Source organism: Ceratotherium simum, chromosome X (assembly GCF_057802395.1).
Source record: "Ceratotherium simum simum isolate JZ-2026a chromosome X, ASM5780239v1, whole genome shotgun sequence".
NCBI lineage: Eukaryota > Metazoa > Chordata > Mammalia > Perissodactyla > Rhinocerotidae > Ceratotherium > Ceratotherium simum.
Genome location: NC_141940.1, coordinates 36120790 through 36137248, shown reverse-complemented (window position 1 = coordinate 36137248; position 16459 = coordinate 36120790). Strand labels below are relative to the sequence as shown.

Below are 16459 nucleotides of genomic sequence, written 5' to 3'. Positions count from 1 at the left end.
ATCTATCCTGTCCCAATTAAGCTGGCATTCTAATCAAGGGAGAAAGTCAGTTTCAATATCTGCCTTGCTAGATAAGGAAATCTTTTAAGCTGCTTAAAAATAGGTTAAATTATCAGAAATGCTGGGTGTGTATGTGAAGACACAACCATAGATACTCTATCCTGTTTTTAGGCCAGAAACTGACCTAAGGAGCATAGCTCAACTGCGTTTGGAAGTTCTTGGGAGAAAGGGCTATTTTTTAGCCTCCTTCAAGAACTTTCCAGTTATGATATGTAGCCAAGGCCCAACGTGATATCACAGACTGGAGGACTGTACTGTGGTCTATCTAGGCCCTAAATTCTTTTGTTATCAGTTCACAGGACACTCTTCTTGGGTTCATAGTGATGACAACATAACCCTTCAGATTGGTGCACCAATCAGCTCTCCACGAACAGGATTGGGTTAGAAATAGGATCAACCTGTTTACCAAAATGCACCTAAAGAAAGAAGGTTCAATGTAACTGTGTACCCTTTCCCTACCCACTCCCACCACCATACACAAATGCCCAGAAGGAAGCACAGTAGTGTGGCCAGGCAGTGTCGCTGTCTTCTAGGTGTCCTGACAAGTTTGGGAATAGGGCTCTAGAGAAGCCATATGGTGTCTCCAGAGAAGCAGATCACGAATAACCTTGAACTTCCAGCCCTTTTGGATCTCTATTCCTAAAGCAAGTTTCTGCCAACATGTTCTTAAGCCTTCTGATTTCGTTATCCTCTCTTGTTTCTTTAAATAACAGCTTTATTGACATATAATTTACATACCATAAAATTTGCCCTTTTAAAGCATACAATTCAGTGGTTTTTTGTATATTCACAGGGTTGTACAACCATCACCACTATCTAAATCCAGAACATTTTTATCCTCCCAAAAAGAAACTCCACACTTGTTAGCAGTTACTCTCCATCTCCCCCCACCCAGCTACTGCTCTCAATATAGGTTTGCCTATTCTGGAAATTCTCCTTTTGTTAACTGCTTTCTTTTTTCCAAAGGTGTTTTCCTAGATGTTAGAATAATTTTCAGTTTTCTTTCAAAGCTGGCTTAGAATATTTAGATTCTTAGAGTTTGCTTTACTGTAAAAACAGCCCAACCACGATCATCTCGTGCTTTATGTTTTTTTCACCTAGTCCTCTTAAACCGTTTCTCATCTTATCTGAGAGACATTATAGGATGGTGGCTAAGAGTGTGATGTTTAGAGTCAGACAGACCTGTGTTGTAATCTTAGTTCTGTCACTTACAAGCTCTGTGATCATGGGGCAAGTTATTTACTTCTCTGCACTTGAGCTTCCTCATGTATAAAATGTGAATAGTAATAGTACCTATGAAGACTGAATAACTGAATAAACGAAAACACATGGCATGGTGCCTGACATATATTAAGCACTTACTTAATGATAGCTTTTACTATGTCTAAGCTACAGAATATGATGTAACTTGGATTGTGTGATAACATGCAGTCATGACAGGTTCTATATGACTTAGTTCAGTGACAACAATAACAGAAGATATTGACATACAGAGCTCATGTTTTAGTTTTTTGTACATTACTACATTTTCATTATATCTTATCCAAAATTCGTGTTGATTACTTTCTTGAAGATCAGAAATCCCTGTATCTTTTCATTCCAGATTCAAGCTGGGCTCTCCTAAGCCAGTGGAGACTCCACAAAGAGAGCAACACAAACCAGTGACACAGACAGTTTGTTTACATTCATTAAAGTCCCAAGTGTAATTTTCAGATGGGTTTCAGGGCATCACATCCAAAGAAGAAAAAGGGTCTTGGTAGCAGGTCCTAGATTTTTCAGCTCCTGTAATAACTTGAGGAAAAAAGTTTGTATTTTAGTTTGGATTTCACCAAGTCCTACAGAACATCAAGTTTTCCCTGACAGAGGGTTATTTTTTTCTTGAGAATTATCTCCGCTTCTCAAGAGTGAATGTATATATGTTGTGAGATATACATTTACTCTCCACCATTAGAATCCAGTAATAGGAATGGCAAGGACATAAGGGAGCTATTTCTTCAAAACAGTTGGTTTATGTGTTCTAAAACTCTCTGTAAAAAAAGAATAGTAAGGCATTGGAGATGAGACTTCACCCCCTTCAGAAAGTGACACCACATGGAATGCTGAATACATCTTTCTCTGCATGAGATGATATTAGTGGCCTAGAAATAGAACTTAGTAAAATGGAGCTCACAGTCATAAATAGACAACTGAAGGTTTGGAAGTGCAGGGAGGGGATTTAATCAGGAAAATCTTCTTTTAATTTTAACAGGTTTTCATAGCAAAGCCACTGAGGAGCTGAGAAAGAGGACTAATTAAAACAGAGGGACAGAAGGTGAAACAAATGATTCTCGTACCAAGGCTGCTGGAATGCAGAAAAAGTGCCTTGGCATATTTGCTTCTCAGGAAAATTGTGGATCTGCTTTTGTGAACCACAACCCAGGCCAGCTCTATGTGGTAGGATGGTTTGTTAGAATGTGTATTCCAGTTAGAACAGTGCTACCTAGAATTGGACCATGGGGGTGGCAAACAGAGTAAGACAACATTGAATAGACTGTCTTAGGAGCTCTGCCTGCTGTTGACTTGGCTGCTTTGACACAGCACATTGATCTGGGTTTGTTGTGAACTTGGCAGATGACTGAACCAGAGTGTTGGCCAAAATTTGGTGCTGGCAGCCTACAACAATTCAGCAGTGTAATTTAGTGGTTTAGAGCACAGGCTCCGGAGTTAGAGCTACCTGGGTTTTAGTTTCCCCCTTCTTCTTTGCTTCCCTTCCTCCCATAAGTGTTTATTAAGTGCTAAGTAATATACAGGCACCACGTTAGGCAGGAGAGATATAATGTGGAACAATACTAGATATGGTTCTTGCCCCTTTGGAGTTTATACTCTAGTTAGGGAATAAACAAAAAATAAAATAAATACAAATTGTAGAAATTGCTATGGAAGAAACAGGAGGAAACAGGGATAAATGGGAAGTATGTAATCAGGTAGTGGGGTAAGCTTTACTACCTATTCACTGTGCAAACTTCCCTTCTCTTAGCCTAAAATTATGTTACGTACAAACTAGGTGTAACAATAGTACCTTCTTTATAGTTTTTTTTTTTTGTGAAAATTAAAAGAGATGATGCACAGGCAGTGCTTAGGTCAGTTCTTGGCACTGAGTATAACCATAGCTACTGCTATTCTATTATGATCAGGGCCTAGTGACACTAAACCTTATCTTCTCCAAACTAACCATCACAGGTCCCTCAGCTAGTCCTCTCCTAAAATACTTTCCTGATCTCTTGCTGTTTTGGTTTTCTTCTTACCAGACGCTGAGGCTGGGGATTTGAGTACTCCCTCCATAATCTCATAAGACAGCACTGGAAGAGGACCCAGCTGAGAGAGGGTTCTGAGAGAGGGTTGCTAGTGGCAAAGTTGAAGTGCAAACATGTCAGCAGGGTGGGCTTGAGGCAGAAGAGCTAGTGAGATATTCAGTGTTCAGTATTTCCCTAGTCACCTTTCAGTGTCCCTCACTTGATCAGTGGATGTTTTCCTTCCCAAGTTCAACTAAGGTTATTTCTCCCTACTAAAACCTATTTACATAGGAGCTTCTACATTTAATTACAGTGATGTATAAATGACCAAGTTGGCTTACAATGTGGGTTTGAACAGGCTGAACCCCACCCCCCGCCCTGAGTGTTGGCTTTAGGCACCAAAAGACCCTCTAGGGGATATGTTAGTATGCTATGTGGGCAGCAGTATTTGTTTTCCTCAGTATGTTTGTCCTATAAGAAGACCTGATAAGCTCACTTCTATGTCTTTATTCCAAGTTGAGAGGAATAACCAATAAAATAGAAAGCAGAATAATCACAGCAACAGGGGAGAACTGACTGGGCAGCAGTTCGCGGGAAGGAAAAATATCTGGGGGTTTGTAATGAACAGCAATCTTACTATGTATTAAATGTTTTAGAAGCCACATAATGCTATTGGCATGCTTTAGTTTCTTCCTCAGTAAAATAACGCTAATAACATTATTTACTTCACAGGATTGTGGGGAGGATTAAATGAGTTAATAAACAAATGGTGCTTGGAGCAATGCCTTTCATATTGTAAGTATTCAGAAAGTGTCATTGTTTTAGTGTGAGAATAAGTCTGTGCTTATTAAAATCTCTGATCCAGATCAAAGGAGGTGACAAAGTCTGTTGTACTTGGTTCTGTCCAGACCACAGAGACTTGGGTCCAGTTCTTGGTGCCATGTAGACATGTTTTATTTGTACCATTGGAAATTTTTTTTCTGTTAATTAAGCTCTTGAATGTATTCAGATTTCACCAGGTTTTTTTAATTGTGGTAAAATATACAAAACATAAAATTTACCATTTTATTCGCTTTTAAGTGTACACTTCAGTGGCATTAAGGCTGTTCACATTGTTGTGCAACCATTACCACCATCCATCTCCAGAACTTTCTCATCTTCCCAAACTTAACTTAAACTCTGTACCCATTAAAAATATAACTCCTCATTCTTGTCTCCTGACAGCTGCTGGCAACCACCATTCTGCTTTCTGTATCTATGAATTTGATTACTCTGGGTACCTCATATAAGTGGAATAATAAAATGTTCATCCTTTTGTGTCTGGCATATTTCACTTAGCTTATATTTTCAAAGGTCATCCACATTGTAGCATGTGTTAGAATTTCCTTCCTTTTTAAGGTTGATTAATATTCTATTGTATGGATATACCACATTTTGTTTATCCATTCATCTGTTGATGGATTTGGGTTGTTTCCACCTTTTGGCTATTGTAAATAATGTTGCTATGAACATGGGTGTACAAATATCTGTTTGAATCCCTGCTTTAAATTTTTGGGGATATATACCCAGAGGTGGAATTGCTGGATCATATGGTAGTTCTATGCTAAATTTTTTGAGTAACCACCACACTATTTTCCACAGTGGCTGCACCACTTTACATTCCTACCAGTAATGCATAAGGGTTCCAATTTCTCACCAATGAGTATATTTTTAAAGTTTTCAAATTAGTTGCCAACACATAAAAATCAGGAGAATTCAGATCTCTCAACAATATTTTCCTTTATGTCAAAGGCTGGGGAGAGGGAGTGTTATTTGCTTTAGCTCTAGATTGAAGGTCTAAGGGGCAGCACCAAAGCCAAGGAGTAGAGGTTCAAGAGAGGTCAATCTGGACTCAATTTCAAACACCTGCAGCACAGTGGGCTGCCTTGGAAAATAGAGTTCCCAGTCATCTCTTGAAGCCCTATCTGTCAGGAACGTTGCAGAGGAGTTTGGTGAGCCGAGTGAAAATTTGAAATAGAAGACCTCATTGGACTTATCCAAATGAAATATTCCACCATATTAAACACTAACAGTGTAGTTAAGCAACAAGAGTGGTTTCCATGAATGCCTTAGATCATCATGACTTTATAATCACCACACACCTAACTACAGGATATTTGTATTTTAATAGTTGCAATAGCCTTAAACCCCTAATAATGAATCTGTTGCTAAAGGAAGAATTTTTAGGGATTTAATATCTGGGCATCTAAGGACTATTTTGCCTTTCCTAGCCCATTACTTACTTCATCTATAAATTCTGGTTGCAGGAACTTATATGAAACCTATCTAAAAATTCTGGGTTAAATTTGGGATCTGTCTTCTCCCCTTCCCTTACTTCCTTTGCCTCTCCATGAAGAGCTTTCCTACAATGATGGATGGCCCCTATTTCTAATGGACTTTTAAAGACGGGAAGCATGATTGGCTTAAAGGGCCCTGGGATAGAATTATCTACTCGAGTATGTTTATTTTAGTGCAAGAAGGATAAGAAATGCTCTCCAACATGTGCAGGATGAGAAATTGGCTCATTTCCCTCAATGGCAGTGGAGCAGCACATTAACATCTATCGATAAATTGAGGGCATCTTGTTGCTTATCCTAAAGTCTTTGCCCTGTGCGTACTGAATAAGAAATTTAATCCAGCAGTCCTTCACTAGCTGTGTGAAGAGTTAACGATCCATTCTTGACAACAGGGATCCTCCAGAACTTTATGAGCCTTGAAATCAATAGCTCTCGTTAAACACTAGAAAAGTTGACATTCTTTGGCCAGAGGTTAGCACTAGTCAATGCTACCATGGGTGAAAGGAGATTAGAGAATGAGATAGGGAGAGAGAGGAGAATAGATACAAAGTTCTCATTGCTTGTAATCTCACAGAAGCTGGGCAGTGTGTGCACCAACCCTGCAAAGCCCTCCTTCCCTCCTGTCCTTCTGCAGGGGTTTAAAATAGTGACATAAGGCAGTGTCCTGAGTGTTCTTAGAAAGTAAGAGCCCTGAGGCTCACTCCATGGGGCACATGGGTATAGGAGGTAGTGACCAGAGGAAGCATAATACTTCATGAACCCAAAAAAGGACCTTGCCTTCTCCATTATGATGAATGATGTGATGTCAACAACACTTGCAACTCTTTTGCATTTCTCTCTAATTCCCAATAGGCTATAGAATGCAGTTTTAAGAACATGGACTCCAGGACCACCTGGGTTCCAATGTTGGCTCTGCCAATTACTTTCTGTATGCTCTTATCCAATTTCTTTTTTTTTTACTGACATCATAAGGGTTTATAACATTGTGTAATTTCAGGTGTACATTATTGTTTATCAGTTTCTGTATAGAATACATTGTGCTTACCACCAATAGTCTAATTTTTATCCACACTATACACATGTGCCCCTTTATCCCCTTTGCCCACCCCTTAACCCCCTTCCCCTCTGGTAACCACTAATCTGTTCTCTTTATCCAATTTCTTAACCTCTTTGGATTTTCATTTACTCATCTGTTAGTGGGGGGAATCATAATGGCAAGCCACATAAGATTGTTATGGGTATTAAATGTGATAATGCACATAACAATCAACCAAATGTTGGCTAAAGAGAAAATAATATGCCAATAATATTTTCTGCCAATAGTATCTATACAATAAATATCTAACTGCTCTCCTTAGCACAGAGTTGGCCTTAAAGGAACCTAGGTAGTATGATTCAAAATTGTTGGGCGGGTCCCCCTGCATAAAATATTTCCTTCATTCCCTATCATTGTGTCTGGAATTTCATTAAGATTTAATTTTCTTGTCTATGGGATATTTTCTAGTCTTTAGGAGTGACTTGCAAAAATGGGAGGAAAAAAATACCCTCTGCGAAAGGGAATACTGTAAGCCATTACTAGACAATTCATCAATTAATCAACAAATCTTATTGAGAGTTCATTGACGGTCAGCCAGAACTAGCCTTTTGGGAACAACATGTAGGCTAAGCGTAGGAGGAACCAGGAGTACCAGGAAAGGGACGAGGAAAACTAAAAGGAAAGTGGGAGGGGGTACTAAAAAAAATATTGCCAATGATAGTACAGTTTTGTCTAGTAGCTCATCAAGAGTTCAGGATACTTAGTGGAGATGATAACTTTGGTGGGGATCAAACTGAACAACAAACTCTATATAAGCAAGGGATACAACCTCCAGCTCTGTGTCTCTTTCTTGGCTGAGATGAACTAACCTTTCAGTGTCTCATTTTCCCTGTCTCTGTGATGCTGGTTTGCATTAGGCCATCTGTCAAGCTGCCAACTAGTCAGGCCATGTGTTGCTAGCTGGTACCGAAGTCAAGCTCCTTTTCACATTTCTCCGTCTGGGCAAAGGAGGCAGTTGTCCCAGGACCACATTGTGAAGCCCAAGAGCCAGTCCATAATAAGGCAGCCTGAGGGTCTCGCCCAATAAGGTGTCTCTCTGGGAACGTTATTGTCCTTTACTTCTTCCTCAGTTTTCCATTGTCTGCCTACTGGCAACTGGCATTCCTAGTCCGTCTGCACCCAAATTCAGTATCCTTCAGATGAAGACCAAGTAGTTTCAGCCATTTAAGTCTTCAGCAAATTTTTCCTACTAGCTTCTGTTCCCCACCACACTCTCACACACAACTCTGGGTGTGGTATGATCAGCACTGGAAAGTGGTTGTAACAAAATTTACTTGGTTTGTAATAAAAAGTCCATAGCGGGGCTGACCCGGTGGTGCAAGCGGTTAAGTGCGCGCGCTCCGCTGTGGCGGTCCGGGGTTCACCAGTTCGGATCCCGGGCACGCACCGATGCACTGCTTGGCAAGCCATGCTGTGGCGGCGTCCCATATAAAGTGGAGGAAGATGGGCACAGATGTTAGCCCAGGGCCAGTCTTCCTCAGCAAAAAGAGGAGGATTGGCAGATGTTAGCACAGGGCTGATCTCCTCACCAAAAAAAAAAAAAAAAAAAAAAAGTCCATAGGGCTATTGGTTTCTGATTAGATATTCCACTTGCAATTTAAGTAGCTACCACTGTGTAGACATTAGTGCTGCTTGGTTATTAGCTATGGTATGAAGACCTGAGTGCCTGGAAATCACCATAATTATGATTAACAATAGTTGACAGTGTCTGAAATTTATGTTGCTTCTCCCAACATTTGAATTTTAAGTCCTTTATCAACAAATAAGGAAAGAAAACCAGTTTGCCTTTTAAAATTCATTTTAGGTGTCACAAAGACTACAGAGTGGTTTTAGCTTTAAGAAGTAGGCAGGGTAGCTCCTGAAACTACATTCAACCCATCCAGCAGATAATAAATGAAACATGACTTAGGCCTTTTATGATGGTGCATGTCAATGTGTTGTGCTGAGGAGGGTTCTAGAGTAGTGGTCTCCAAAACAGTGTGCTGGAAGAAAATATTAGAAATTCTAGTGATATCTTAAACTATATGAAAGGAATCAGGATGTACTCATATTTAATACTCAGATTGACATTGGTACCCTTATTTAGTATCTATGTTAGAGGATCTCATGTCACCTAGGATTTACAAGATATCCTGGGGGAAGGGTAAGAGTTCCACAACTAGAAACTCATAGATTTGCCCTGAGAACGTTGTAATACACTGCAGTTTATGTATGTCCAGATCAGTAAATTTATGAATCATATTATCTGATTTTAATTAAATAAAACCTTACAAAATGGACATGTGGCTTAATAAATATTTATTCAAAGTAACTGTGGATTGAAGATCATACTCATAACGTAAGCACAAATGAACAATAATAAAATGGCAAAGCTGGCACTTCTCCTATTTGTGGTATGAACCTTTCATTAGCTATTAATTTATCAGATAAAAACAGTGGTGATCTGCTTAGTTTGGAAAAGCAGTTGTCCAAAGGTAGAACAAAATAAAATTATTAAGAAGACTATTTGAAAAAACTATGTCCATTATCATTAATGATCATATCTCATCCTAAGTGTATATTTTGCCTTGAGATATTAGTGAATCACAATGAATCATGTACATAATTTACAAGTAGGTAAATTTACATGTATTTAGATATGTTCACCAAAATTCTTTGTAATATGGTGCAAGGTCTCTGCCCTTATGCTGGGTATAGCTCTGGTTAGACTACTGGAGACTTAATCCTAAAGATTGCTTAGGATAGAAAAATCCTTCTTCCTCCACACCTTCTCCCCCTCTGTTCCTCAGCCTTTTCCCTACCTCCTTTTTCTCTGGTTTATTCTCCAGTTCCTTAGATCCAAATCATTCCAATATTCCTATTTCTACCTCCACCTGTACTGTCAAATCAGTAATTCCCTCTGTATATAATCAGTTATGTTTACTCATTAAACACTTCTGTAGCAGTTTTATACTCTGGCTCTTGACACTAATATTTCTCTTCAAAGGGGCTCTGCCCCCTTTTCCCAGAACATAATTGGATTTTTAAATAATCCTATGAAATAGAGACTTCTTAAACTAAGAATAAGGTCAAGATTGTTTTGCTAGTCTAGATTGTATTTGCTGAATTGAAAAATATTTGTTCTTGTGGGCTCACAATATATATATATTTTTAAAAAAGGACTCTAGTCAAGTTGAAGCAGTGGTGCAATTGAGGCAATGGTAACACTATTAAAAGTAAAGCTGGTAATCATTCAATTATTTGGACTCCAAAGAACTCCAAGGTGCTCTCCAAATAACAGATATCATCGTTTGGTTATATATGAATCAGAACTTTGTCAGTTGTGTGTAAGAAAAAAAAAACAGCTCAAAATGGTTTTGGAAGAAATATTGAGTTGTGTAACTAAACATTCCAAGGAGGTATTTGGCATCAGGCATGGCTAGATCAAGGTATTTCAGCCAGGTCACGAGGAATCCGTTTCTATCTCTTGGTTCTGCTTTTCTCTATGTTGGTATTATTCTCAGCAAAGTTTTTCCCAAATGCTGGGAAAGATTGGCACCAACATCTTTAGACTTACATCTTACTAGCTTAACAACCCTAGCAGGAAAACCCCCTTTTCCACTCATTTTAGTTAATATCTTGAGGTTGACTCTTATTGGCCAGCCCCGGGTCACCTGCTTTTCTGTGAAGTCAGGGGGATGGGGTCTGCTTCATCCAAACCACATGAACTGAGAGTGGTGGAGTTGTTTTCTGAAGGAAACTCAGAGTATTACCAAAGGAAGGAGCAATGGACTTAAAAAGCAAAGATTTGACTTCCTTATTATGGCATCTCTTTGGCTGAATGTGACTCCTTTGGGGTTGGTCAATTGCTTTCATGGTTCAAATAGTCCTGTTTCCTGTGAGATTCTGAGCTTTTGTTGAAAATAGAGCCTTGCTCTTCTTGTTTTCATTCTGTCCTAGATAACAGAAACAATGAGCGTGAAACAATAAGAAATCTTGAGCTCGTCTTGTGTTCACTCTGTGTTTCTTGTTCTCTCACTTTTTACAAGATAAATATTAAAGGAAAGAGCTCATTTCTCAGAATGGAGGGTTAGTTCTAAAATATCATTGTGGGAAATGTATACTATCATAAGGAATCATGGACTTCAATTTTTTTCCTGAATATATGGAGGCTTACCTGACCCACAAGATCTATAGTCATGACCAGAAAAAAAATTGACGGGAAGACAATACTCTCCCTGTGTTGTCTTGGAGACAAAAAATAAGATTTTTACCATCTCTCCAGAAATCTCCCATCTCTCTTCCCACCCCACCCATCACAGTGGGTCCTCTTACAACTGGGGACAGGAAATACATTCTAATGTCTGAAAGGTCAGCTAGGACTGCCGACTTCTAGAATCGGGAATAGGCCCAGCTTTAATAGCCACAGCCAGTAGAGCACGGTTTTGTATCATCTTTAATAGTAAAGATTTTCTTGTCATTCATTAGGATCCAGTCAAAGAAATGCTTAATGAGGCTGATGCCGTGTAATTGGCAAGAAGGTCCCCTGGCCCTGGTGTACTGCTGATAACTGTCTTGGGCTTTATAGGTAGTCGCCAGTGAAAGAAGTGGGGATGCAGGGAGGGAAATCATTACCAACCATTACACTACATTGGTAATGATTTCATTTAGTCCAGATTGAACATATTGTGATACAAGTGTTAATGTATCATGAAAACAGAATTATTGACAATTCTCAGTAGTGACCAAAGTGTGCACAGGATGCTGAACATTGCTCCTTCAGCTGACATTTTGCAAACAGCCTGAACTGGGTGTGGGAAAGAGGAAGAAGGGTCAGGAGATGAGATTATCATCACAAAGATTTTTTTCTGCCCATTCAAGCTGTCATTTGTTAATTTTATTCAGCTCTCGTCACTGTTGGTGAAGGAGGGCGACCGCAATTATGAATATGAAACCTTCCAGCTTTTTAATTCATTTGTAACCAATGACTGATTGACTAGCACAACTGGGTTTGCATTTTAAATAGCGTTTTGGCATCCTTCCACCACCTAATACAATACAGATAATTCCCTGACAGTGTGCCAGAGATAATGCAATTATCATTGAGTTTCCTTAGACACGTTTTATATTATCTACTTAAAAGAATCCTATTTCCTCGCTGTAATCTAATCTAACTTGGACATGACTATCTTAAATGAGACAGATAGTTTAAAGAGAAAACGATAAACTGGGGATGGGCTAAGGTGCTTGCTATCTTTCCCTGGCCGGTGAGACAGCATATTCTTTCTGTGTAATCTGTGTCAATAAAGAGGCCACAGCCCCCAGCTCCGCATCCTCATGTCCCTAGGGACGTCTGTGGTAGCTTCAGGCTATTTCTGTGGATGTTTCCAGTTATTTTACTCATAGGAAGAGATCTTCATGGGACATTTAGTTCATTTTCTTCACTCTAGGAGGAATTACGTTGGGACTATTCCAGCACACCCTGTCCCAAGTTACAAACTCTGCTTGAGCGAGGTCCTTCAGCCTCTCTCTGCCCTACCCTATAATCCACAGCAGTGTCCATCACCCTTTTCTCTCAGGAAGTTCTTCTTTATATCTGACCTAAGTTACTGACAGTGTAACTTAGTGCTCATTTTTCCTTAATGGAGATTTACAATACCATTTTCCTCTTCATATAGTGATGTCTTATAATTCCTGGAAACCACAGACAAGTCACTCTTTGGTCTTTCCTGGTAAAACTGTTCTGTTTCCTTTGTCTTTTTTTTTTCCTTTTAGGCCTCAGTTTTGAATATCTGTTAATTATCTATCTGCTCTCCTCGGCCCCCACCTGTTTTTCCACATGTTTTGAATTTGTGGCGCCTGGAATTGGTCCCTATTGTTAAAGCCAGAATAGGTGCAGACTGGGACTGCGGGGCAGTCGGGGATAGACAGTCAGTCTGACAAAGAATCGTGCCAGTACAGACATGGCCTGCAAAGTAAAATAATGCAATTCTGTATTTGGAGTTATATCAAATGAGCTTGGAGAATTGCATTATTTGTATTATGAATAATAGAAATAATTACAAACTTTCCAAATTCTTTCAGAAAAATAGTTCAGCCACGCACAGCAGGGATGTTTGTGCCTTCCACTCACTCATATGTCACCTCAATGGCAGGTAAGCTCTCACATTGATCACATAAAATAATCACAGAGGTTTTCATTCCCAGGCGGGTGAGAGTTTGGTGGAGGGGATCAATGTTGCACTCTCCACTTTTATTTTCATTAAGCAAGTGGGCAGACTTTAATTCAGTCATGAAAACCATGTCTGGCCCATAGCCCTCAGGAATGTTTACCTTTCTGACAGGCCATTTATTTAACAAACACATATACTGCTTCTTATGTGCCAGGCACTATTTAAGCACTTTACAAATATTAATTCATATAATCTTCATGACAATTCCTTGGAGGTAGTTGCTAATAATAGCCTCATTTTACAGATAAGGAATATGTGGCACAGAGTTAATAAATAACTTGCCTGAGGTCACACCACTAATAAGGGGCAGGACAGAGATCTAAACCCAGGCACTTGGATTTCAGAACCTGCCTGCTTACCTACTATACTTCTCTGCCTTTTTTACTTTCTTCTCCTTCCCACCCACCAAGCCTACCTCTTCTCCAAGACTATACCTTAGTCTCTCTCATAAACTCTTGTTTTCCCAGTAATTTTCTCTGGTACATTATGCATGTACCTAGTGCATGATTTGGGGAGAGAGATGGCTGGAAGAAATCGCCTCGGCTAAATGGTAAGCTCTCTTTTACTTTGTGCATTTTGTTCTTGTGCTTTTTTTGCCACCTTCATTACGATGAAAGGTTTTTCTCCAGCTGCTTAATCAATTGCCTTCCCAATGGTGAAAACAGAAAACCTGGTGAGAAATTTGGACAATTCTGTTTATTTCTCAGATGTCTGTGATTGGCATGGGCTGAAAGCCCTGCGTTTTGCTCTGCCTTCATTGCCTGCAGTGCTTTTATATATACTTGATATGAAACAAAATGCCCTAGATCACCTCCAACAGAATCATGGTGGTGGGGGAGCATGTCTTGTAAAAACACAAATTCCTAGGCTCCACTTCTAAATGAATTAGAATTTTAAGAAGGAGATCCACAAATAGCACATATTAGCACACATATTAGCAAACTCCCCTTCAATGATTTTATTGCATGCATAAGTTTGAGATCCACTGTCCCAGGAAGCTGTGTGACTGGCTAGGCTGAAGAATTAATATGGAGCTTCTGAAGAAATGCAGATGTTATGGCTCCACTCCTGGAGAGTTTGTGCAGTGGTGTACTGGTAAATGTTTAACAAATCTCTCTAAAAGAAAACAACTCTGATATGTAGCATTTGCCGATTTCCATGGTGTAAATATTCTCACCATGATTCACTTCCAGCTACATGTGTGAGGTTGCTGAACTCAGAGTTGAGAAGACATGTGCACAGCTGGTTCTTGCAAGCCAGTACAAGCTGGCACCTGCACACTGGATGGGTGAACGTAAGAGGGTGTGAGTAGGAAGTTGGCAGTAATATAGGAAAGGGAAGGGCATTTAATGCAGCTAGCAGGTGGCAGAGCTGGGATTTAAACCCAGCTCTTTCTCCCTCCAAAGTCCATGCTTTTAACCCCTGTATTTTCTATGCCTTTGTGCATGCTATAGCCAGTTTCAGGAATATTCTTTCCCCCAGCTGTCTGTGAAAATTCTGCCCATCCTTCAAGGCCCACCTCAGCTCCAGCCTCCTCCTTGAAGCCTTCCCTGTATCATTTTTCCACTCCCAACAGGTGTGTCCTCTCCCGTTGCTGTGGTGAGTTATGGAGAGACATCACTATTGGAGGCATGCTCTTTAAGCAGATCCACCCTGTTTAAAGCAAGATAGCATGGTGCAGGAAAACAATGGGGCATAGTGACAAGAGCATGGGTTTTGGAGTTAGACATACATGAACTCAAACCCCAGCTCCAATATTGATCAGCTATGTAGACAGGTAGTCGTCTCTCTAAGCCTCAATTTCCGTAGATGTAAAATGGGGTCAAGAGTGGCCCTGCAGGATCACTGTAATGATTAGTAGTAATTTATAGGAAGTGCCAGGCACTTATAAACGGTGGCTATTACTACTCAAGTATTTGCTCTATACCAACAAACGCTACTCATGGCTTTGCATCTTCAATTCTTTGATATCAAAGGCACAGCCTATAGTATAGCTTTCCTTATATCAACCTTGAGTACAATTCCCCCACTCACCCAACAAGAAGGGCAGCATTGGAACTTATTGTTGGTGACTCTCAGCTGAATCCTGAGCTTTGGTCAGGGCTGCCAACCCATGCAGGAGCTATGTCCTTAGTTGCCCTTCACCTTACCAGGCTGTAAATGGCTGACTTGCCTGATATCCACTTGCCTCTCCTGCCTCATCTTCATTATGGCTTTCAGGCCTATGAGTAAGTCAAGAGGGATAAAGTTGAGGTTGAGATGGGCCCCATGTACTACAGTACCAGTGTATCTAAACTCGCTTTTCATGCACTGCGGTCTGCTTGAGTGGCAGGCAGGCTTAGTGGGCTGATGAATTAATGAAGAAGTTGTCAAAGAAACAGCCAATACCAATTCATCAACTCAGCATTTGGCCTACAGTTAGGAGAGAGACAGATGTGTTTGGAGTTCACAAGCCTAGGCATGGATCCTCCAGTATGATTGCTGCTGGGCTGGTGTGCTGGAGAATATCCAACTCTACATAACTCTGTGGTGTATAAAGTCTTTCTGGAATGCTCTTCTTTAAACTAAGGCATTATTGAAGGCTGCTTTCAAAGTGTAAGAGTTGTGAGTGGAGCCACTATCTGCTGTTGACCCCTGTGTAGAAATGAATTTATCAGCTTAGTCAGTCATTCAGTAATGCTGGGTGAGATTCAGGTAAGTGAGGTTTAAAATTGTGGCCGAGATGGGCTGATTGGTTATCAGAGCTGGGTGGGGGTTAACAGAGCACTTGAATACTAGGGTGTGAGAGCAGGGAGAATATTGGAGTATTTTTGAAAGTAAACCTGGCCATTCAGAAATGGGAGTTTTATGGCCCAGGAGATAAACTTTCCGGACTTTGCCATCTTGCTTCAGGCTGATTCTGGGTCCCAGGCTCAGGGCAGCTCCCTGAATTACTAAGTGGCAAGTGACTTCACTCGCTGTTGGCCTGTGCTAAGAAACAGTAGATAATGGCGTGACAATACTTGGACATACTTGTATGCACTTGCTGACAGCCCAGGGACTGGGGGCGTTGCAGAGCTGTATTTCAACAGCCTTTTTCAGTGCTCACTCTTCCTACCTGTGGATGCAGGGATCCTGCGGGATATCACTGAGTCAGAAGTAAGGATGTGAATAACACTGAGGGAAGTCAGTGCTGACCACATTTCTTGTAAGCACTCTAGTTGAGGAGAGTGGTAGCTGGTGAGGGCAGGGGCCCAGGATCATGATAGGCTTTGGTTTGACTTCTTGCCTGCAATACTCACAAGTTCAAAAGAACCATTTTATTTTTAATTGCAACACAGTCATGTGTGTGAGGGATGTGATTTTTTCTCCATATAATTCTTTTTTTTTTTAATTTTTTGTTTATTGCAGTAACATTGGTTTATGACATTGTAAAAATTTCAGGTGTACATCATTACACTTCTATTTCTGCATAGATTACATCATGTTCATCAACCAAAATAC

The 16459-nt window shown here is 40.2% G+C and overlaps 1 protein-coding gene across 1 annotated transcript in view; it reads right to left on the bottom strand.

The window, feature by feature from the left end:
• Positions 1 to 1727: 1727 nt before the first annotated feature.
• The window catches only part of LOC147911819 (uncharacterized), a 303124-nt gene continuing 288392 nt past the window's right edge, over positions 1728 to 16459 (bottom strand). The window contains exon 4 of the mRNA XM_087427422.1: positions 1728 to 1851. Within this exon, the coding sequence (XP_087283548.1) occupies positions 1781 to 1851 (71 nt within the window). The 3' untranslated portion in view covers positions 1728 to 1780. The remainder of the gene's footprint in view (positions 1852 to 16459) is intronic.